This window comes from Asterias amurensis, chromosome 18 (genome assembly GCF_032118995.1).
Source record: "Asterias amurensis chromosome 18, ASM3211899v1".
Lineage (NCBI taxonomy): Eukaryota > Metazoa > Echinodermata > Asteroidea > Forcipulatida > Asteriidae > Asterias > Asterias amurensis.
Genome location: NC_092665.1, coordinates 15,752,795 through 15,778,114, shown reverse-complemented (window position 1 = coordinate 15,778,114; position 25,320 = coordinate 15,752,795). Strand labels below are relative to the sequence as shown.

Here is a 25,320-nt window from a genome sequence, read left to right as displayed (position 1 = left end):
TTGGACTGTGAAGAAGGTAATCTTGGTACAGCCTCAGGAGTAGGTAGCAATGTGTCCCTGGCGACAGTTGATTTGGGTTGGCTGCTCAAATCAGTTAAGTGTAGCCCTCGCGCCATCCATCCTTGTGAGTTTGGCAATACCTCTTCAAAAACAGAATCGATTTCACACTTACCAGTGGACTTGTAGCCTCGCCTTCTTCCGGTATCTCAGCCGCAAACATCATATTTCCATTCATCTTATTATGACTTGGGCTGGTGCTGGTGTCTACAGACTGACTCCTTCCTCGGAAGGCCTTCTTGAACGATGGCCACAGGCCCCCGGCGCTGACGTCTGCCTTGCCCAATATGCTTGGACTTGTTGAGGCGTCTATACACGTCACTGAGCAGAATATCTCCTCATTTTTGGTGTTGAGTTCAGCGTAGAGGGAGTCTAGTAGAGCCGCCCTTGTTCTCTCCTGCGAGGGTAAGATGGAAACAAAAATCTTTAGCATTGAGTGTAGGGTCAAAGAATGGTTAGTGCTCAAAAAATAAATGAGCATTAACGAATCGTAAAAAATACTGCTAGTTTAAACTATTTATAGAAAGGATTCCCTTTGAAGTAATTTTTCACATTTATTTGATCTTTCTTTATGATTTTGCCTGTAAGTCGGCATTATGAGCTGAAATGAACCAATCTATGACCCTACCTTTTAAAGTACAAAAATACGAACTTCTTCAAGTCTAGAAATCTGTAAAAGTAAATAGTAATGTTAGGCTTACCTGTATGCTGCTGAATTTGTCTGCTTTGTAGCAAGCATTCTCTCCGTTTAGAAGCTTAGTGAGCAGGAATTCCTTCAGCTCTGGTCCCTTCTTAAACACTGAAGGACTCGGCAAGGCTGGGCCGTAGAAAGGAACGTCATCTCTCGCTGTTACAGCAACCTATGGAAAGAAATAATATACTCATTAAAGAGGCTCAACATCAATTTGTGGAAGATAATATTATTACAAATAAACTGTTTTTTCATGAACAGTGCAAACCTAACCAGTTGCGAGTGCTATTATTTAAACTAAGTTGATCCTTGATGCTTCTACTTTCCCAGAGCGAAGCCAAGGGAAAATAGAACGAATTGAGTAGCAGTCATAATTGTCATACAACAATTGCCAGATCTGACCCTGGCCAAAACATCCCCACGAGATAGCTGGTGCTATAAGTATGGTACACTCTTTGCTATGGCTTTTGAGTAAAAATAACCAAATCGTGTAATATGCTCTAAGCAAATAATAACAAAGAAAAATTATTAATTTCTTCTTAGCTCTGGTATACAGACCTTGTATCTGGTGTTTTCTGTATTTGGCTCGATGGCCTGCACCACAATAAAGGAATGAAGGAAGTTAGACGCGATCATGTCAGGAACAAACGGCGTGTTCTCTTCTTGAAATACAATGGCGACGATGTCGTTGCCTATGTGCCTCTTCCTCTGCAACTACAATCAGAAAATAAAACGTTTAACGAAGATCGATACCAACTGGGGACTTTAGGACACTGGGTGGCAGCAGACCAGGTAAACTTATTGTTCTTTCTTTAGTGCGCATGCTTGGAAATATGAAAACGACACAAATTTACCTGCCACCTAGCATTCAAAAGTTTCCCATTGACTATTTTTGACAAATATTTAAAGTCAGCGCACCTACATTACGGAACAATGTACCTCTTCACATTCGTGCGGCATTATCTCTTGAATCCGTCATTAATGTCATGTTAAAAACTCATTTTCTTAGTTATTGTAACTTTTTTATGAGAAGATGCTCTGAATCAGTGCTCTGAAACTTTTGTAAAAGGTGCTTTGTAAATAATTTTATTTTATCAAACTAAAAGTTGAACTCACCTGTTGTTTGTCTCCTTCTGTGTGTGGTAATAACGTAGACACATGGAACATGATGTTTCTATCGAGGTGCTGGGCAACGATGGAATGTGCACCTGTCTGTCCATGCTGGACGTCGAGACCTCCTCGAAACCTAACACCACCAAAATAAAAGTTGTGAAGTGTCGAGTCAGAGTCAAGTCAGACATAAGGATGTGATAGTACCCCGCTGTCGAAACCTAGGCCCTAAACTTTGGAACAATATCCCTTTATCAGATCAATGAACACCATTAGCCACAGACCCGGCGAAAATGCTTGGGCCACCCCCTGTCCACTTCCCCTGACAATAAACATTCTTCACCCCCCCCCCCCCCCTCAATGTTGACTGGAACGCAGAAAAAGGCAGGTATAAAAAGTAAGAACCTACATTGAAAGGGGGCATGGGGGCCCAATACGATATGGCCGGGAAGTAGACGGAATGGCGTTATAGGAATGGCGTTGTAGAAATTTTGTTAATGTTATCGTTATTATTATTACTAAGATTTACCCTGAAAAATCTTTCAGTTCTGTTTTCTCGCCGAGGAGTTCGAGGAATTCATCAAAGGCAGTGCTGCTGTTGACATTTCCAAAGAGTTCCTCTTCCGTCGTCTGTCCATACCTCTCATAGATCACACCAAACTTAAAGTTCTTCACACACGTGTGTTCATCATAGGTTACTATGAGTTCCGAAGCCTGTTGAGTGAAAAGAGTATTTATATCACCATGGTTTCTTGTAATTACTAACCTCGGCAGACTTGGTAGACGAAAACATATAGTCAATTTTGTTTTTGTTCAACCCAAAATAATTTAAAAGTTACTCAGTCAGTTTCTCTTGTGGTTTTATTTGATATCTGTAAACATAATACTAAAACATTGCTGTATTGAAAACTACTAAAGGACAGATAGGTAAATTCCAACCAACAGTTGAGAACTAGTTTTATTTAAAAAAAAAAAATGCATAAGCTTTCGTAGCAACAAATACTTCATCAGATGCAAAAACAGCATGTTATAAGTATCTCATTTCCTCTATGAGTTCTGAAGCCTGTAAATTTATTACAGTCTCAAAATAACTAGACGAAAACATAAAAACATTCCATGTGTGTGTTTATAGTATTGGAAACTAAGGCCAGACAAGCCATTTCCAAGAATTAAATGACATCGATGTCAAAACAGCATGTTGTAAATATCAGGGGTGAGAGTCATTTCTGACAAAAAAAAGTTTAAAGCTGACATCCAGATCTTTAGGATAAGTTGAAATGATGGCATTCCCACATTTTGATAGTCCCTGGAGTTATAGATTCAAAGGAGTTTTTATGAACAGTATCTTCAGCGCTAGAGAGAAGTAGATCAAAAAGCCTGACTTATTGGACCTGGAGCAAAGTACGGCATTTTTTGTTTACCGGGTAGGCTTTTGAAAAAGTCTGAATCCAGATAAAAATCTGACATTTTATCATCTCTGAGTTATCTTGGGTCTACTTAGAGACTGTGTCGATCAAGGGCACAAGTTTCATGACCAGGATACGAACCCACACTCTCGTGCTGTCAACACCAAAGCTTAGGTCTGGTGAATTAGACCACTCAGCCGCGAAACACCACCAAAAAAAAAAAAAAAAAAATTACTAAACAGTTTTTGATCCTTACCTTTGGAAAGAGTACAGGCTGGAATCTTTCTGTTGTGATAGTTTCACAAAGTACCTTCAAAAAGAAAAACAGAAACAATTACTTCAGGCTCTTTTTTCCTCAACGAAAACACAATTTAATGGAGATGGGAGACTCGGTCAACCATACCAGAAAACACCTGCGACAAACACCTTCTCTGTAAGACAAGTCTACTTGGTTCTTTCATGTGAATTACACAACACATGGGACCAACAGCTTTGCGTCCCAATTACCAATAATGGTTAACTCAGGCACTGTATTTGGTCCTTGGACAAAATTCAGTAATTTTTCCAAGTACTAGGGCTGACCTTGTACACATAGTGTAGGCTCTGTTAGAAGATTGGCATTTTAGAATTTAGAAGTAGAATTTTATTGTCCGCATCAAAATAATACAGAAATTTAGTTTATAATAAATCAATAAAAGAATTTTAGAATTTATAAAGTGGAATTTTATTGTCCGCATCATAAATATACAGAAATTTAGTTTCCATTGGCATAAAATAAATAAATAAAAGATTGAGTTACCATGCCTTATTATACACAGTTTTACTGATTTTTCTGAGGGAAAAACAATTGGAAAACAGACTTAAGTAGGAAGAATATCATGGCTGTTAACCACCAAGCTTTATGACACAAATGTCAAGATCACAACTTTAAACCCACACTCTGCTAGTCAGAAACACCAGAGTTTGAGTTCAGTGTTCTTGACCACTCAACCATGACAAGCCAATAACTACAATGATAAGGCAGTTTCTTACTTTGGCTAGTTTGGACGGCACAAGCGAGTTTCCAAATGTGGTCAACGGAAGGAGATCATGAATGGTACCACTCCGATGTCTGATGAAATACACAAAAACAAATTAGTAATTAGTAATAAGTCTTCTAAACTGCACTGTAGGAGTCATTTTTGCATAGTTAAGATATACTCCAGGGTGAAGAGAAGTTTTTTTTCTTCTTTCATGTGAAGCTAAGAAACACATAGGGAACAGTTGGATCTCTGAGTGCTCTCGAGTTGCTACATCTGCATCAATCAAATCATGCAGACATTGAGAGGGCAATAGACAGGGCGCTCAGAGATGATTTGGTCAGCTGTCTGATGCTCTGCTCTACAGTCATAGAGCTGCTTAGAGTGACTTGAGCTCAAACAGTAGCTAAGCACAACAAAATCTTGCTTACCAGAATAAAGTCGCCAGACAAAATATCATGTTCTGTAACTGGTAACCTGCTTATTTTTGCTAAGCAGAGCATCGTTAAGCAATACTTGTTTACTTGAGCTCGGTTTCAGCCCCAGAAGTACTGGGGCTGAAACCGGGTTACCCCTTTTACAGTTATCCCCTTTAACAGCCCATACCATGATGAGTGACTGACCTGAGTAGTATTCTGATTTGTTCTTCTCCACTGCTGGTCTCCTGCCTGACAGACAGTACTATTGGACCCATGGACTCATCCTGGGCTATGTAGTTAAAATGCTCCTGCAGTTGAAGAAAGGATGTATAATCATAATGTTCATGGCACTCTTAAAAGTCCATTTGCTGATTCTTCTCATTTACAAAGTGATTGGAGCTCAGTCAATGGAAGCAAGAACATTCACTTCTCTATTTTTAATTTCTATTTAATTGGTCTGTCTCATTAAATTTGAAATCATTAAGCAAAACCTTCCAACTGAAAAAAATTTCTACTTTTTAAGGAAAGGTCACATTTTGCCAATTTGTTGTGTTTTTCTATTCGATTGCAACTGAACCCTGTGATCTGACTACAAGAGGCATTGTACTGTAGCTTCCCGCCCCCGTAGTACATCTCCAGAGAAAACAGGTCATGATGCCGAAGAAACGAAAGGGGAAAAAAAACAGAGTAAAGGTTTGCCGTGTCCTGTAACTTCAGGCTCAAACCATCTGTGAATGCCTCTCTATGCGAACAATGCCTGGGCAGTAATGCAATAACGCCACGGCCCGGCTCGTTTTGACTTGCAAAGGAAATTGCTGCAGGCATTGTGGGTTTTTAATTACTAAGAAAGAGAAGTGATGAGTTTTCGAAGTAGGTGAAAGATGCGACAAGAAAGCTGAAATAAAAAACGAAGGTGATCCGGGGGAGTGGACTAACGGGTTGGGAAAAGAAGAATTACCCTAGAAACTTGATTGAAAATCTGAACATTGTTTTTTTTTTTCAATTCTGTCACAATTTTTGAAAAACCTATTTGTGAGAATCTTAACCAAGCTTGTTTGTTTTTCACCAATATCTCAACCCCCCCCCAAAAAAAAAAAAATGAAATTGTGTGGAGGGAGTGTGAGTGAGAGAAAATCAGAAATCTACTTTTGTGATTGCCTTGTATTTTTCAACCGTTCTGTTACTAACCTTCCCATAGAAATGTCTCCTGTACATTTCATTGGTATCATCATACTCGAGTACCAGTCGATCTGACGTAAATGGACAGTGGTCGGGTACAATGTCGTTAGCGCCCGACGGGTCAATGTCCAAACCATCAATCCAGAAACCGCCGTTGTGGGGCTGGATGATGTTGGGATGGGGACCATTTTTCTTTAAAAGCTGCAAAAGAAAAAAAGAAATAGTTTTTAAATATAATTTTTAGGATACTCTCAAAATCTCCTGGTGCCTTCAAATTTTCTTGAAAGAAGTATAGTCAATAAGGGAGAAGGGAACAGGGGGCCGATTTCACAAATCCTAACTTATGACTAGTTCTGGGACTCTCTAATGGTTATATATATAAATCTTAGTGAAATCCACCCCAGGTCCATTATTTAAACCTGTAGTTTTATATTTCTGGTGATTCACAGTCTGTAAACCTTCTGAATTGCAACATCTGTGAGGTTCTGGGTCTAGAAAAAGGGAAAACCAAGTCCAGCAATTTTCTTTTTGCAGGAATTTTCTTATTTGTCCACTCTCATCCATGGCTTGTAATTACCTCTTTTATCCTGTAGGTGTTTGAGTTTTTGGTCTTGAGTCTTTCTTTGATGGCAGCCGGGGACGAACCAGCGCTCTGAAGGAGAAACAGAACATTAGTCATAACAAAAAGATTGACACCCTCAAAATCATTAAATAAGTTCATCAGATTTACACCCTGTTAAGTCTTAAATCCAATGACTTAAGTTTTAAAAAGTGTCTCTTGGTTGTTGAGTTGATTCTGTGCCTTGAAAAAAAAAAACATGACTTGGCTTGACTCGACAGCAAGAAGTCTCTGAGATTGCCTTTGGTGAAAACAAAAAATATAAACCAACTTTCAGGAACAAAATTTGTAGCGTTCCCTTGAGTACCTTGTAGCTTAAGAAGCTGAACAATTTACTAAGGCTGGCCTAGCAATGACCTCAAGGGCGTACAAGTCAAAAGACTTGACTTGATGTGCTAATGTGACTTATAACTTGACATGAGCTGACATAACTTGTTGACTCTACAAAACTCAAGACCCAAAATAACTTGTGACTGGCCGTAGCCAAGACAAAAATAAACCCATGACTGAGACTTGGCATAATGATGAGCCGTTACAACAGCGAATAAAAACCACATGAAACAGCGGTATATGAACCCGACGAGGCCAAATCTAAGCAAAACATCCAACCAGGTGAAAATCTATTTCACTTTCCGTAACATTTGACAAGAGCTCGAGGGTGAACTTTAAGAAGCGTGCGCGTCTTAACAATAATTCTTGGTTTCTCAGGCACCCCTGTGTTGACGCAGCTGTCACGCATCGAACACGCTGTCTTGATATTGGAAACCCTGGTGCTGGGTGAGCTCATTGCATCAGCCATTGTTTGTGTACCTTCCCAAGCCTTGCAAACATCGTCTCCTTATTTGGGTAATCAGGTGAGCTTTGGGGCTTCGGGATTCCTGCTGCTTTTTTGCTGGGATATCCTCTGAAATATCTCTCTGTTTATTTAGAGAAACATCTGCACAGAATAGACTCTCTTCAAAATATTCACATTGTACATTTCTACCCTCAGAGCCCAAGAAATATTGATGGAGAAATTAACAAATTGGAGAATATTATTTGTTTATTATAACCAAGAGCTTTTCTTTCACTGGGATGCATACAAATATAACACACAAGTCAAAGACACAGTTGTGAATGAAAAATAAGGGAACCACCAAAGAAAGCACCTTAGACACAGTTTTTCTAAATGAAACGACAGTGTTTTTTTTTTTTTTTTTTTTTTTTTTTTTTTTTTTTTTTCAGAATCAAAATTATCATGACTTCAGTATTTTCTGCCAATTCATACCAATGAAATCAAACTGAGGCTCAGGATAAAATAGTCTGATCCCTCTGTGGTATAAAAAGAAGTAGCATTAGTTAATGCTATTTCACACAGGGTACTTGATGACAAAATAAATGGTAACATCTCATGACTTAAAACCCTCTATCACTGACAGGTAAAGAGCGTAAGATAAAGAGCAATGGCACGCACATAATGAAGTATTTCCACCATTCATCTTATTAGTACTAAAAAAGGTTTCCACTAAAGACCCGACCTAATTACATCTCTATTGTTTCTAACGAAGCATCCTGATCTGATTAGGGCGACCTCGGATTAGGGAAAGGGGCGTGTCAGGACATTCAACTTCTACTAATGGGTCGTGCTAACTGTCTAATCCCCCCTGCTGGAGGACGGGGGGGGGGGGGGGGGGGGGGGGGGTGTGTAAGGGTGGGGATGTTAATTGTGACAACTGCGACATTGTGCACCTATCTGCTCTAGAATGGAATGGTTGGTTTCTAAAAATAAAAAAAAATAAAAAAATATGTCACTAGAGCGGGATTTGAACCTGCAACATTAATTTGCTGGCGCTTTACAAACTGATCTATGATGTTGGCAGTCTCCCTACTTTGTCAATAACAATGTCTCTCTTGAATCTCTCAAAATAAATTGTCTAGAAGGCTTTCTTTATCCGCAAAGAGGAAGTTGGGGAAAAAGGATTAAGATATTTATCGTCTTACCTGTAGTACCAAGGGAAGGGAACATCTTTGCTCATCTAATCGATCACTCTGAAAGAAAATTACAAATGATTTCTTAAGTTAAAAATAGGATATATATATTAATAATAATAAAGACTTGTAATACACTCTGCTGCAAGGTGTTAAGTGCACATTCACTCCTGTTTTAAAGGTGTTATACCTTATCAGGATTTCAAAATACATCATCATTAAATCTCACACAACGGATTTAGCACAAATTTTCACTTATCATTTCATGTAAATGATTGATCACAGAAATAAACATGAACACTGTCTGTGACTATTTTGTCATATCTACCAATCCTGGAGTGTAATACCTTTAAACTTTTGTTTCAGTGTTCCAGTAGAGTTTTGTTGTTTGTTTTCTTCTCTAGCCTATAATTTTTGAAGTGTCGACAAACTGTGACATTGAACTTCTGAATTTGTGTAAAAGATTAAAGATTACTATTTGAAAAGATTAAAAAGACAAGATTATTATTTGAAAAAAATTAAAAAGACAACATACCTGTATTTTCTGCAAAAGCTCAAAGAAGTCAAGGTCCTGGGCGCTCTGAGAAAAAAGTTTAAATAAATAAAATAAAAAACCCTCACAGTGGCATAATTAGGACAGCAATGTTTACAGTCCCTTATCAGATACTGATTGAAAGCTGAAGAGTAAATATGCTTTCCAAGAAAGTCAAACATAATCAGAGACGGCAAACACCTTCAATGTAATTTGATGAGTGTCAACGACACAAATACAGGCACATCTCCAGGAGAAAAAAAAAGAGGCAATTTGGTATGTGGTTATATATATTTTTTTTCAACTTAACCAAACTATACACTCTGTCTGACAAAGTCAGACAGATTCTGAAAACTTCTTCAAAGTTGGCAATTGTAAAGTAGTTTCCGGTGTATTTTGTTTTATTTTCTGCTTAAACCCAAAATCTGGTAACAATCCTAGGATAGATGGAAATTTGCATCAGGGATAAAGAATATATATATATATTTTTACCCGTTATACACCGATGTGTGGTAGCACTGTATACTATGTACTGTCCCCAGCTATGTAAAGAAAAAGTTGGTTCGAATCCCACCAGAGTAGTATGCCTGTGTTTTTTGTTTTCAAAGAGCTCGGGAAAGTACTGAGTATACAGTGCTAACACACATCAGTTTACATGTATATGGGTAAAAAAAATATATAAAAAAAAAAAAAAAAAAAAAAAATCCTAAGACAAATCAGCATAAAGCAAGTTCAAATAAGCTTTCTTAAAGAGACAACAAAAATGTTAACCTTCACTCGGCGTAAACGCTTAAGAGAAAACAACCGTCGACGCATTTTGATCCCAGAGAAAAATAAAGGCAGCAAGTTCAATCAATTAATGTTTCCGACTGAAGAGATTCAGGTAAATCATACGGTTTTAAACACTTCTCACCAGCAAGTTCAATCAATTAATATTTCCGACTGAAGAGACTCAGGTAAATCACATGGTTTTAAACACTTCACACCTTCTGAAATAAATACTTCTGTGCTACTATTTATAGAAGTTACAATTTGGGTTTAGGAAATCATGTGCTATGGGTTAGGTCATCATGTGCTTACTGCTAATTCATCCTATCTGACTTAGGGTTAGGTCTTTTTAATTACCCCCAGTTGTTGCAAAATACATTCATGGATGATTCATGACATATGTGGTTGTCTATCTTTCACTTTAGGTTTCTAGTTTCCTAAAGGGACTCCCCAGCATTGACAAAAGTTTTCAAATCTAAACACTTTATGAGAATCTTTATCTCCCACTACAGCAATCTTTGAGAATAAATGATTTAATTTTTCTGTTTTCAAAAATTGCAAAACAAACAACTTGTTCCAACATGCATCCACATGATCAGAATCGTAACATTTATTTATTTTTGCTGTTTTTAAAAGTAGCAACACCTGTTCAAACCTAGCCTATAGGCCTGTATACTTCTACATTTTATCAAAATCAATTTTTGTTTCTTTCTGTTTTTCAAAAAATTTTGAACTTTTGAATCCACACATTTTATCTGAATTGTGAAGTGGTTAAAAAGAAATTTGTGAGAGTTTAATTATTTTCATTTTGCTGTTTTAAAAAATGGTAAAAACTTAGTCAAACCTATGATCAACATTTTATAAAAATTATAAAATGATATGAAAGTGAGCCTAAGTGACTTGATTTGAAACCAATCAAATGGAGTATTCCTTAAAACAAATCATCAAGTACAAGTAAAGAAATGACTTCTTACCTCTCCATTGACCGCCTTCCCTTTGTCTTTCGGAGCATGTTCCTCACAGAATAACTGTCCGTCCATCTCCCGCCGCCTGTAGAAAAGATAAACAAAAATGGAAGAAATTGTTTAAAACACTCTGCTGAAATAAAATTCAAGCAACCCATGCAGTGTCAAGCTGGAAATTTCTGTCAAGTACCTTCCATGCAAACAAAGTTGTTGACCACACCTTTTAAGAAGCAAAAAAGGGAAAAACAGCATCACAGAGAATCCCTGAAAAAAAGATAACAAGTTAATGGACAAGATTTGAAGGAGAAATATTCTCAATTCAGAATCGTACCTTGTTTTATGCCCGTTCTTCAACTTCATGATTTTATAAGCCCCCTAACAATCCAATGCATACAACTTTTATCAAAGTTTTTCAAACACTTCGATAAAAATGCTTCTGTTGACACATCCACTCTATGAATGAAAAACTGACTCTCTGACGGGAAGGACGTACTACTACCACTCCGACAAAAAAAAAACTACCTGTTACTACGAAATCTCATATGATGACTAAAGAAATCCTGGGTATTGAACCATGTATACCGCTCGCTGCAGGGTGAACAGGTCACTGAGATCTGTGTGGAGACCACAACCACGCTAAGTAGTAGTACACACTGACTGATCATCAACACTGGACTATGAGTCACTCTTTGGGAGAAGCCCAACCATGGTGCCCTAACAGTCAATCAAATTCCCAGTATAGGATTGGGCTCTTATCTGAACCAATGACATCACAAATAGGAAGTGCATCACAGGCCAATAATCACTGGAATATAACTGTGTACTTCGAGACAATGTACATAAACATTGTTATCCAGTTGATCATTAACAGATTATGGGGGGTTGGTGTGTGCCTATTATTACATAACTGACCATGAGAGACTGGTAAGTATCCTCAAAGACAAAAAGCCTTGCCAAGATTTATCAAGATTTAATCTCTACTATCATGAACCCCCCATCCCCCAAGGGTGAGTTAATTATTTACTGCGCAAACTTCCCAGAAAACAAAAGGACAAGTTGTTTTCAGGAAGTGGAGAATTAATCAAACATTTAGGGGTGAGAAAAGCTGGATTAAAATGCCATTTTATGATATTTTTGTGATAAGCCTTTGACCAGACTTGACAGCTGCAAAGTGTCACTGAAGTTCAAAGTAAAAGAACTAAGAATAATACAATCAGATAGAGTTAATTTTCCAGATTGAATCAGAATAAATCAGGATTTTTCGTTCAATTGGAGGTTGATTTGACCATGATTAGACCTACATTTAGGCAAACAGTAAGGTTCTGTAGTAATCAGCCGAGATACTTGTTGGTCATTGATCAGCCATTTCTGAAATTAGGCGGAAGTTTATTGCTGAAGGTGTTCAAATTTTGGCAAGGATTAAACTAAAAGTTACGCCTACTGAAGAAAAAAGTTAAAACATTATATATCTTTTGCTCAAACTTTTATTTTTAACAAAGGAGGTAAAGTTTATAGTGTGATGAAATCTAGCCAAAGTTCATACAAGTTACAGCATTGGTGTCAAAACTTCTGAAGTTAGGTTCAAGCAATTGGGATGAAGGGATACAGAAGGATTGCTTAAAATCTTAAAATCAATATCTACATCAACTATGGGAAAGATAAACTGTCACGAGAAAGTTAAAGCAAAAAAGGGAAACAAATAAAAACTTCTGCTCTAATATAGAACCATCCGCATAACATTGTTTGTCACAAAACAGTTTCTAAACCACATTAGTAACTCCTAATTAGTCGCCAACAGGGCACGCTAAGAAACTCCTGGTGCATAAACACGGCCACACCAAAACCAAAACCACAAAAACAGTTAAGTCATCTACAAGAATTACGATGACAGGCACCCAAACAGCGTGGCCCAGGGTGAACACAGCGCACACACGTCAAGTCGGGAAGCCGGTTCCTGTATTTCTATATTAACTACACAATCATAGAGATAATGAAATCATCAAGCCCAGCCGTTTTCCTGTGCGGAATTCGGAAGGCTACCCCAAAAACAACATCGAGTCATGCACTGCTGGAGATGTAAAGAATTTATCATGACCACTTTATACAATGAAATGGTCTCCTGGACCAATTGGAACAGTCAAGGACTTTTGCAGCTTTTTTCTTTTGTATTTTAGTGTGGATGGACATCAAGTGACAGCCAATTGAAATATCTGTGTCTGCATCAAAGGAAAAAAAACAGTAGTTCTCAGTGACTCATCGTTTTTAGAGATGACTTTTTAATGATGATCTCATAAATAACATCCCATAAAGTTGCCTGGGTTTTGTAAACAGGGCCTTATTTCATGGCTCTGCCTACCTTTGAATTATGGGGTTACGATCACCATTCTCCACTTACTGCACAATCACCAAAATGGCTGCGCTAGCTGTGTAAGCTAAGAATGCCTAAAGTATCGTGGAATACGCGCGCAAAAGCAAACATTCCCTGCTAACCCGTGTAATACGCTTAACATAAATGTGTAATCCACTGCTTCCGTAAGCGCCGATTCAGCGATGCTTCTAAGACTCAAATGTTTTAAAAAGTGATATCTTTTTCCATAACCATAGTTTTATGAAGTGAAAATTTTCTCAAAATTACATACTACACATTCTAATGATGATGATAACATCCCTTGAAATATTTCGGTCTGAAATATCATATTTGGTAATGAGTTTTTCACTATTTTCTCGTTATCCAGATGGCCGATCGATCTCGAACTTCTACAGGTTTGTCAGTTTATGTATATGGTGGATTAAAGTGCATACACTGCCACCAACTGTTTTGTTAGCAAAAAACAATTCTGTAATGTTCCTTTAAGTCTAATGTTCAGAGTAATTACTAAACAAATACAGAGCTCGTTAATATGTTCCTATAGCTGCGGCTGCATTCACTTGGGTGTTAGCTTTTGTCTGTGGTTTTCAAAATTATCCCTGCTGCATTGTACCTGTGTTGTTTTACCTCAAAACATCATCAACAAAATTTCAGCGTTAAAAACCACATTTCAGGGACTTCAGGGACCACATAAAAGGTTTTTATAAAAGAATATGGGGGGGGGCACAGGCTTGTGATGACATTGACTGAATGCTGTGGTTCTAAGTTGTTATTCAGTCAACTGGGAGTGTCAAAACGGGTTTCCTGATGGGGCCCATTAATCATGCAGCCAAATTGAAAAGCATGAATGGCTGCAAACGTAAGGCTTCACTAGGCTTGAAAGCAGAACATGAGTAATGATTTTAGATCTAAACCTCATCAATGTATGAAATTCACTATGAATTATGAAAGCGGGATGACAAAACACCAATGTACTCATGCACGGATGTAGACTTGACAGTTTTTTCTATTGGCAATCAAAAATTAATGGCAATTTTAACACGAAGCCAGACTTTCTATTTACAGGTTTTTTATTTCATAAAAATTTCACCCCCCCCCCCCTAAAATAATCCCCTGAAAATGGTTTAATTTATACGAAAGAATTGTTCCCTGAAAAAAGGGGTCTGAAAATGGTTAAAAATAGTTCTTACTCTACTTGACTTTCTCAATTTTTTTTTTTTTTTTGGGGGGGGGGGGGGGGGCAAACACGACAATTTTCCCCTCTTACAAAAGAAATACTATGCCGATTAAAATACACATTATAACGATGAAATTTAATCACAGTAATAAATAAAGTTAATTACAGTAATAAAAAAATTTTTAAAAATTAAAACAATTATTTTCAAAACGCAGTCTCCTTTATCAATGTCCTGTTGAATAATGAGGCATTTGACTATCTCTACCCTGCTCTATATTCAGACAACCCTATGTTCCCAAAAGCCCTTGTAATCTTAACGTTTAGATTAGGTTTAGGATTAGGAAGATACATCAGGGGTTTCAGAACAAGCAAAATAACTACAAAGCCACTTCCATTAAAATAGAGAGCATTTCCTGATGTATTTTTCCGGTATTAGTAGGCCTTCCTACTGACCAAACACCACAAACAGAAACAAAATACCAGGAAGGAAAAGGCAAATCCCGGAAACAATATTGGATGAGAGTGTCAGAGATAAAAGGGTACTAGGTTATACCGAGAGACTATGTTTAGTCCAAATTATAGAATTGTCCCAACTATGGTTTGGACTGATCCCAATTGGATGGTTTCTGCAGCTGGGATCCAGTGAGTTTGTACTTGGTTTTTTCGACCGAGTAAAAGTTACACCACTTGCTCGTGATCATGAGCACTGCTACTGTCAGCTCCACCAATCCTTTTAACCTTAAAATGCACAGGACACTATTGGTAATTACTCAAAATAATTGTTATAAAAACTTACTTGGTTCTGCTTCATAATTATATTTACATTGTTTAACCATGGTTAAACCTTTGTGTAGTTATCTACCGTAGCGGTATGTATTTATTTATTCGTCTATTTAGTGCTGTATTCCTGTTTTGTTCTGTAATCTTGTAACGGGCACATCCGCCACAAGCCTCGGCTTTTAGGATGATGCCTCCATGTGATGTGAATGTGGAACTAAATGTTTTTTTGATTGATTGATTGAATGAGCAATTAAGAGCTATTTTATACATGTGTTAAAATACATCAAGTGAGAATACTGGTCTTTGGTGGTTACCATAATGTCCAGTGTCTTTTAAAAGCAAAACAAATTACACAAACATGTACCTGTCCAAAGACATATGTTTTTGAGTTTTTTTCTCTAATAATCCTTCTGAAAGAAAAACAAATCTGCTTTTTTACCCTGATCTTCGAGGTTCCATCACACATAATGGCATTGCGTTGTCTCTGGTTGAATACAATTATTTCTACAGACACAAAACATATCCCTACAGAGCCAACCAATTGTAATATCCTTTATAGTTATTTAGATTCCTACAAAATAAGATTGCATTTACAATGTACAGTCAAACATCAATTCACAAGAACCAAGAATACTTACAAGGTAGCTGTTATCATTGTCTGTAGTGGTATAGAAATAAGCTTAAACCTGAGTTGTTATTGTCTCTTATTCATCGAGAGTTAACAATACCCGTCAACTATGACTGACCCTTTAATGACTGAAGGGGCAAAAGACCAACCAGCAAAAATACAAAATAAATTGCAAGGTCAGATTATCGACCTTCAGGGATGAATAATTAACATCATTCTATGCAAATATTGTCTTTAATTCTTCCAGTAGATTATGTACTTTGAATTGAAAAAAGTTCACCGTATAATAATAAAAATAGTGGCTTCTTATATAGTGCGCAGATCCATCACTCAGTGACGATCCTGGTGCTGTAACATACAGTATTCGTGCAAGGAGTGCGTTTTGGCAACCAAACCAGAAACAGTGGTCATTGGTTGGGCATTTTTTGAGTGTTCAGTTGAGCACAGTGACGATGCTGCTAAGACCAACCGGTAACCGACTTTTTGACTCGGTTGGGGTCGCTCCTGGTATGTGGGACTACGTTTGAATTATGAGACATTGACCTTTGTTGAACTATTACTAAACATGATAATGTTGTGACTGATTAAAGACAGTACAAGGGCAGTGTACTTAGCGGTTAGAGCACTTGAAGGCTATTTCCTCAAGCCTGTCAGCAAATATTTTCTGCTAACAGCACTTATAAGCAGATGATATACATAATTTTAAAAATAAATTCTGCTGACTCAACAAAGCAAAGCAGCTTTGGTTGTAATAAACCTTTGCAAAGGCTGCTATCACGCAGGTAAAAACATGGATATGTGCAAGCCTTTACGCGCCACGCACAACTCTCACTCAATAATAGGTCTTCCTTTGAACTCATTGAGGGCGCTGTTTCAACTATGACAGGATATAAAAAAGGGTCTTTTCCTGGCAGAAGACTGAAACACCAACATATGGCAACTTCCAAAACAAACAAAAAACTCTATAAAAGTTCCTGTATTTGTATAACTGGTACTTCTCAAATGAATATTTCATGTGAGTAACTTTGTATTCACCCTTAGGGAACCAGACTTCACTCCACCTCCATCATTCACCCCCGCCCTCTCTTTCTCTCCCCACCCCCTCATTCCCCAGGAGTACCTGTCTACACATTTATTATGTCTCAATTATCTCGGCATACCCGCTCGATACCTTCCAAGTTATATTCCAAATTGGCCGTTTACAACGATGATATATATTTACCCTTCCTCAGGAAAAAAAGCTAATTAGTCTACCAGGATATAGTACCACAGAATTACAGTACACGTTCGACGACTCGATACGTGATTTAATTGCAACTTTCTTTTCCAGGGCATCCACAGTGCATATTGATCCAGCTGCAATAAAGCCTTTCTCGTATTTCATTTTATTTATTTATTTATTTATTTTTGAAGTGAGGGGACCCTAGGTCTAACAAATTATATAATGCGATACTTCTCAACCCTTACTTCTTCTTTTTACTCTCCCCCGGGTAATGGTGTAATATTCGGAGACAGTCTTTAACAGAGGCTTTTGACCCAAAGATCTGAACTATGATCGCAAAGGGTGAACGCTTGCAAGCGCGAAAGTTTCTGATACTTTTATCTTGGGTTTTGAAAACCCTGCTCTGCAATCTGGCGTGTTCCATTTGGTCTTATCTTTATTTTCTTATGAGTTTGATCTTATTTATAAAATATTTCAAATATTTCAATAAAAAGTAATAAAAAATAATTTTACTTTTTTTTTGGGGGGGGGGGGGTGGTGGCTTAAAAAAAAAACGGATTTCTGGTAAAAATTTTGAAATCACATCCCTGCTAGGTTAATATCAGCAGTGTCGTATTCAGAGACCTTCTCTCTTTTTGGATTGGGGATTACTGCATGACTTGGTGACAGGCTCCGCTTAATGGAATACCTCAGAATATCCCGGATACGCTGGACTTTCTGGAGTGAATTCACACTGAGAAGGGGCACATTACTATAGTTACGCTAAAATTTGAGACTGATTCGTGATCTAATGAAAACCAAAGATAGCATTGGAAAGGTTATATCCTAAGCAAGATAGATAACACCTTAACAATTCAAAAATTCAGGACATAAGCATAGAACGTATTTTTAGCCTTTGGGACAGAGAGGTCCAATAACTGTTAGGCCGGCGACTCCATGACAAATTAAGGCTTTTGACTGTGATCCACCCCCATCCCCCTTAGGGGTGTTGCGAGTGATTGAAACAAGAAGTAATGTCATAAAGATAGCCTATAATCTCAACAAAAATAAATTTATTAATTGAAGCAGTTTGTTTTTAGTTTGTCAGTAAATGCATTTAATTGATTAATTGATAATAAAACTTGAGATGAGGGAAAAAATAACATTTTGATGATAGATTGATTGTAAACAATCTTTTGGGGATTGTCAACAATTCCTCGATACATTTTCAGCACTTCTGACAAAGTTGTTGACAAACCTGAATTTGTTCCAGACACACCCACTGTAGGGTCACAACCCTTAGTTTGCAAATTTTCGTTCTAGAATTCACGATGAAAGTTTTGCGCAATCATACAACTCAAATACTTCCTTAATTTCTAAAAGAAAAAAACTTCTACTGCACTTTAAACCATTTCTCTTCAATAACTACATTTCATAAACATCAGCTGCTAACTGGACCATAAAGGTGATACAACAGTCATGAAGACAACATAATTAAGCTGTCGACAGCAAGCACCAAAATTTACTTCATGCAGAAATAACTTCCCTCAGCAGAAATAAATTGCTTTTCTGAGTTATGTTAATTACGCTGTAAAAATTACACTGTCGGACAATTACATGTTTTCAACACCAAATTTGAACTGCTTATAAATTGGTTTTTGGTATTTTTATGAGGGGCATTGCATGTAGTCATTAGAGCTGAACCACACCAAGATGATCATCTATTCATCATCAACGGTTTGAATGATTCTGTAACAATTTACTAATCAAACCAGCGGGATCATGACAAGCTTGTAATAATCAAGCCTCAATGGTGCAGTAGATTGAGTTTCTGACAATCTGTTAAAGGATTTGGGTTCTTTTTGTAACACAAAACACAATGTCCACTGATTTACATCAAACTTACACTGTTTGAATATAATGATAGTAGAAAGCATACCTTAAAATATCAGTTGCTGAGGTGCTGTAGTTTTTGAGAAATGAGTAAAACAATGTCATGAAAATACGTTTTAACATGCTAAAATAATTTATGTGTCATGATCACCGAGACGAAAATTATTTTCATGACATTGTTTTACTCATTTCTCAAAAACTACAGCACCTCAGTAATTAAAATTTCAAGGGAAGCTTGTTACCATAATAATCTTCAAACTGTGTAAGTTTAATGTAAATCTGTGGACATTGTGTTTTGTGTTATAAAAAGTACATAGACCCTTTAAGTACAGCATCTCTTGGTTCATATATAGTACGTTTTAAAAGGCGCGCACTGGACTCGTTCGGTAATTACTCAAAATATATATTAGCATAACTTACTTGGTAACGAGCAATGGAGAGCTGTTGATAGTGTAAAACATTGTGAGAAACGACTCCCTCAAGTTTTTTGACAAGGAGGTAATTCTTCACTCTAAAATATTTGAACAAGGCTTCTGAAAGCAAGAGGAGGAGGGGGGGGGGGGGGCTAAAAACAAAAATCACTCCCAGCTGGTCTCTGAACTTTGCATCCCTGCTCGTGGCTCCTATGTTTTTCGTGAATACTCACTTTGAAGTTTAAATAAAGTTAAATTTATATAAAACCTGAACAATTTGCGTCTACCTATTGAGTCACGTTTTTGGAGCCTCATACAATGTTCTAATCTATCCTTGTATTATTGTAATACAGTAATAAAGACACAAACAATCCCACTATTCTACAAAACCATCTATCTTTCTCAAAATGGCAAAACATGGCCGACACGTATGTAACTATCTCGAGGGCATTCGTGATGTAAAGTAATAGTCACCATAAAGCCAGCACCTCGGGTGTTTACACACGTGCAACGTGCGACCAATTCCGGTGTAGAATTTTTTAGCGACGCAAGCTCTGCAAACAGCAGATTCTACGAAGGAAAATGACGAGTTTGCGCCGGTTCTGACAGTGTTCCCCCTCTTTATGTTTAGTCTGCCATGTGCGTGGGTTTTCATTTGATTCTCTCTTTACTTTTTTGTCTCGCTGATGACATTTACGATGTCCTATTAGCCGATGTCAATCTTTTTATATCGGAGTCGGAAGGAGACAGGAGAAAAATTGAGGGTATTGTTGTATGAAGAATTGATTCCCTGACATAAATTGCTATTCAGAAGTAGAGAGCATTGCATTCTTGACAAGTTTCGACCACTTAGTTTTTTCACGGGATTTGAAAAAATTGGGTTAATATGGGCATTGATAAAAGTGGCACAGCAAAATGCAAATTGTAGACCTTTGATATTTCCTGTTACAGTGGATATTTTTGAAGCGTAAAACTGAATGCCATTGGTTCAATGTTCATTATTGCATCACTGGGTACAAATTATACACTGGAATTCAGGCTGTGATGCCCCATGCTTTTGCTGTGGTGCCCTTTGCAAAGTTCCAACAGTGCCCTTTACTAGAGAAAAATTGCTGTGCCCCTTCTACATCCACTCTCTAAAATTATGCCTCAGCTTTGCATTTGTTTATTTCTTGTACATCGTTTTGGAGACAAAACTTATGAATCCTTAAAATAAAATGTGCATATTTAATCAGGAAGTAGGGCCAGAAAAATGAGCAGAACTTGAGGAAAAAGATCCTGTATCTTTTCTTAGTGTTCATAAAGGATAAGCTCGGAGACTTAATGTCCCTTTAATCCTCTTACTGAAAAGCTTCACCATCTTCCTTCGATACCATTGATGTCAAAGAGCATGTACTACATCAGGTTAGGGCTTGAATTTGTGGCCTTAGTGTCGGACCAGTAAAGTAATGACCAGACAAGTGAAAGGCCTTGAATTTTACACTGGACCACAGGCCCCAGGCTAGTGGCCAGTGATGGCCTATGACAAGACAAGTCAAGGGGGTTCAATTTTACACTGAACCACAGGCCAGTGGCCTTAGTGTCGGACCAGTAAAGTAATGACCAGACAAGTCACAGGGCTTGAATTTTACACTGGACCACGGGCCAGTGGCCAGTAGTTTAAGTCTCGGGCCAGTTGTCTTATGACAGGACAAGTCCGGCAAAAAACTAGCGCGTCCACAACTATAATGATATTTTTTCCAGACTTTTTAATTAACTTAAAAGATTAGTTTGTAACTTACACTTACAGCTCAAAATGCAAGGAATTAAATGTATTTATCGCAGTGCACTGCAATGGTTTAGTGGTAACACAGTCCCACGACACATGTGCAAAGTTGAGCATGCATCCCTAATTACTTCCAGATCTCAACAACATTGCATTCCATCTGTGAGAGACATTAATTAGAAAGAATGTTTCTCAATGTCAAGCTGAAGCATTTCCCAACAATGTCTAAGGTTACATGCTCTGGGCAGGCCTCCTAATTGATAAATCATTTTAAAATATTCCACGAACAAGTCCTGGTCCATGTCATGAATTCCGCTTAGAAAGTTATCGTCGACTGCGCTCCGTGGAGAAATTAATTGATGTAAGGAATCCAGATGCGGTGGTGTCTTCACCTGGGTCTAAGTTACAAGATCTTTGCATTATAATCGCTAGGGGGCTTAGATGATTGCGCAAAGTGATCACAAGTGAATGCGATACCGGCGTGTTTGGAAACACGAGAAGGTTACGAGAGTGCCTACGCTGAATTAATTGCTTTTTTGCTAATTACCACGTTTGCTATTTATATACACGTGCTGGTTACAATTGACTATGTATTAATGGAGAGGTTGACCAGAAAGTCTTAACAAATTGCGTACTTCTCCTAATGACTATGCAAACATTGCCTCTTTGTCTATTTATAGAACAAACAGCTGATATTCAACTGTGTACAGAATTCTTTTTTCTTGACCATTTGCGAATACAAGCACACATACATTTCATGTATTTTTATATACTTGACGATTAAACCATTCAATTCAATTCAATTCAAGAAAAATTAAATAACTCTTAAAATGATTTACTGACTTCTGTTTGCATCAGCCCAGACTTCCATGAGTACAGAAAATGTATTAAACATTGTTTAACACACTATTTTACCTCTTTAAAAGAAGCCCCACCCCCCTAAAACCCTCTGAAGATATCCTTAGATTTCAAGCATACAAAAAGACACAATAGAGGGGTTGGGTGGGTATATAACAACATGCCCCATATCAAGCACCAAATGGGTAAAACGATTTCACAGGGTTGAAAGGCAGAGGCGAAACCACTAAGTTAACTTGAATTTGCAGAGAGGTAAAACTTTCACATCTTCCTCCTACTCCTTGATTCATCCACAAACCACTTTCTCACAAAAACAACTTTGGGATTGGTTTCAAAAACTCCAAGCTTCCCCTATCCTCTTTTATCCCCTTCAACCTTCTCTTCACATCTTAATGTACAGAAAAAACTTCACCCCCTCCCCTCAATGACAATTATTTTTTTTACAAACCATGAAATGTATCCACCTACGTTAAGATTACATGACAAACCCATAAGCTTCTAAAGTCACCAAGCCAGGAAATATATCCGTCCTTCTTTTCACATTAAAAGTTCAACAGCTTCTGGATTACAGCTCAAACTAATTCTAGAAATCAAAGTGGGTTGAAATTCCACTCTTGACAACTTGTTTTTAGGTCGGTCAAAAACTTGAAGAAATCCTCAGGTATACAAGACCTTTAGAAAACAAACAGAACACTCTATCCTTGCAGCAGTGGTAAATATGGAAATGGCATTAGGCCTTACTAAAGGCTCAAAATTTACACTGGACAGCAGGGCCCAATTTCATAGAGCTGCTAAGCAAACAAATTTGCTTAGCAAGAAATTTCTTCCTTGATAAAAACAGGTTAACCAACCAAATTTCCATGTGATTTTCAGGATAAGCAAACAAAAGCTGAATACCAGTAAGCACTGACTATGCAACAAATGGAAATATGGTTGGTAATCCTGTTTTTATCGGGGAAGAAATTTCATGCTAAGCAAATTTTTGTGCTTAGCAGCTCTATGTAATTAGGCCCTGGCCCTAGGCCAGTCATTTTAGCATTGTGCCAATAAACTTAGGTTTGGGAACAGACAGGTCACGTGGTCCTGTGTAATTATACTGGAATAATAGACAGTTATTATCTTTTATTCTGATAATTATACAAATATATGTTATTTAGAAGGGGTTTTCAGAGTTTCCAGAAAGTGGATTGGACAATTTTATGTGTCTCAGTTTTGTGTTTATTGTGAACTTGTTGTTCATCAGAAATAAAGACGTGATCGTGAGATATGGTTTAAAAAATATATATATAAAAAAACCTGAGCCAGAACGTTTTAAGACATCCTCCATTCAGACAGATGCTTGACTCCTAATGGAGCCGAGCATTGAACCTCTTACCGAGCATCAGGCACACCACAGACAGGTAGCAAACAAACCATCCCCCAAAAAAGCTAACGAGAAAAAAAGAAAACCATCTAAGAGGTCAAACCATCTCCCAGACAGATCAACACGAAAGAGGAGTCGAATCTCCCGTCGAGAAGAAAACCAAACCCGATCGAGACACCACTGCCATACGAAGACCTGACCCCAACCCTAAGTGCAAGAACTGCACTGCAAAACAAATTAGAGTACTTGCTTATACCCAAAATAGACCGTTGCTGGAGAGTTGTTGTTTTTTAACTTCCTGATAGCGTAGCGGATCAACACTTCCTCAAATTGAAATACTCCGAGTGGATTCCAGCGTTTCCTTCGTTTGGGGAGAAGCTCATCTGACTAAAAGCATCTTGGGAGATGTGGGATTGGGACATTTTAAGGAAAGAGGAATATTTGTTTCTTCCTCGATGATTTGAATTACCATCTGTATCATCAAGCAAGATCACTGCTAAAGTATTAAAGTGTATAAACAACAACAACAGCCACTTTTCTATTGACAAGTGAAAACAGTTTTTAAAAAGCTGCGTTTGGGATTTCAGTAAGTGAGATATTTAACACTTTGTTTACTTGCTTGAATATTTTTTAATTTTTTTATTATTATCTTAAGAAGAAGAGGAAAATCAGACTCTGGAAGTTTTGCTGTCATGTCTTGAAAACAGAGGCGGAGGGTTTATCGAGATTTACCTCTGACGTTTTCTTCAAGATGATATTTTGTATATTGTGGTCGTTTTTCTACACTATACACAGCGCCCCCACCACCTACACACAGGTTTAAGCTTACTTTAAATTAAATCTAGCAACGAGTTTCTTCCGCTTTATTCTGAGGCAAAACAGACAATTATGCGCTGCTTCACGTAATGCCAGGATTTTTACCTGGGCTTTGTTATATTCCACACACGAGGCTTGCTACGCCCACTCATATCAAGAGGCCTATAGGTCGTCCCCCCCTGATGCCGCATATTATACGTAGCCTGTATTAAGGTTTAGTGAGAATGCATAACATCTATATAAGTACCCACTTATCAAAAAACGCTGTATCAATTCCAGTCTAAATGTCAAATTAATATTCAAGCTAGCTCCTGAAACGGACAAAATATCCTTTCCATTATTGGTCGAGTAGTGGGCTGACAAACAGAATGGAAAGCACTTTATGATTGAAAAATATGAATTTTAACTATGGGCTGGTTTATTACATTGTTATTTTTCTGTTGGCCTCTATGGCATGTGATGAAGAGAATTAAATCAAACATAGATTCCTAAGCTGCATTTCAGATAATCAAACGTTGTGTTTGTTAAGCTCAAAAGGTCATCTAAAAAGTCACACAAAAATAGTAGGTAATAAACCACCCCAACTCAGTTAGAGATTATCATTACATGGTGTTACCGCAAAGCTTACTATATTAATATTTTCATTTTGTTTTGAACACAGTCTTACAGGGTGAAACCTAGCGTCACAGCTAATGGAAGTTTTCCGTACAGCGCATTGATTATTCTTGTTTTCTCTCATCTTCTGTTTACTTAGCCGATCGAACCACTCTTTTGAGTTGAGTTGTTTTCCCGACGACCTCATGTTATATTTCATACATGAATACACGGAAATGCAGAGGACGGTTTATTTAATATTAAAGAGAAACCAACCGCCTAAAGTTTGTTTTAACTTTAATATTATAATACCAGGAAATTGTCATGGCCAAAATCCATCCAAAAAGATGTTCCCAGAAGGTTTGTATTTGAACAGATAAGTATTGTATTGATGCGCAGAACCTTGTAGGCAATGAAAAACGAGCAAAAGTAACTTAAAGACAGTGTACACTATTGGTAATTGTCAAAGATCAGTCTTCTCACTTGGTGTATCTCAACATATGCATAAAATAACAAACCTGTGAAAATTTGAGCTCGATCGGTCGTCGGAGTTGCAAGATAACTATGAAAGAAAAAAACACCCTTGTCACACAAAGTTGTGTGCGTTTAAATGGTTGATTTCGAGACCTCAAGTTCAAAACTTGAGGTCTCGAAATCAAATTTGTGGAAAATTACTCCTTTCTCCAAAACTAGGTCACTTCAGAGGGAGCAGTTTTCTCACAATGTTTTAT

At 37.5% G+C, this 25,320-nt stretch overlaps 1 protein-coding gene across 4 annotated transcripts in view; it reads right to left on the bottom strand.

Annotated features, from left to right (window-relative positions):
* The window catches only part of LOC139950409 (uncharacterized), a 182,436-nt gene that overhangs the window by 12,829 nt on the left and 144,287 nt on the right, over window positions 1-25,320 (bottom strand). For all 4 annotated transcript variants that reach the window (XM_071949065.1, XM_071949068.1, XM_071949066.1 and 1 more), the window contains 13 exons: window positions 10,743-10,818; window positions 9,004-9,048; window positions 8,481-8,528; window positions 6,459-6,533; window positions 5,891-6,082; window positions 4,907-5,010; window positions 4,297-4,375; window positions 3,521-3,574; window positions 2,388-2,572; window positions 1,865-1,994; window positions 1,307-1,462; window positions 759-917; window positions 173-454 (listed from right to left, as the gene is read on the bottom strand). In XM_071949065.1, the coding sequence (XP_071805166.1) occupies window positions 173-454; window positions 759-917; window positions 1,307-1,462; window positions 1,865-1,994; window positions 2,388-2,572; window positions 3,521-3,574; window positions 4,297-4,375; window positions 4,907-5,010; window positions 5,891-6,082; window positions 6,459-6,533; window positions 8,481-8,528; window positions 9,004-9,048; window positions 10,743-10,818 (1,585 nt within the window). The remainder of the gene's footprint in view (window positions 1-172; window positions 455-758; window positions 918-1,306; window positions 1,463-1,864; window positions 1,995-2,387; window positions 2,573-3,520; window positions 3,575-4,296; window positions 4,376-4,906; window positions 5,011-5,890; window positions 6,083-6,458; window positions 6,534-8,480; window positions 8,529-9,003; window positions 9,049-10,742; window positions 10,819-25,320) is intronic.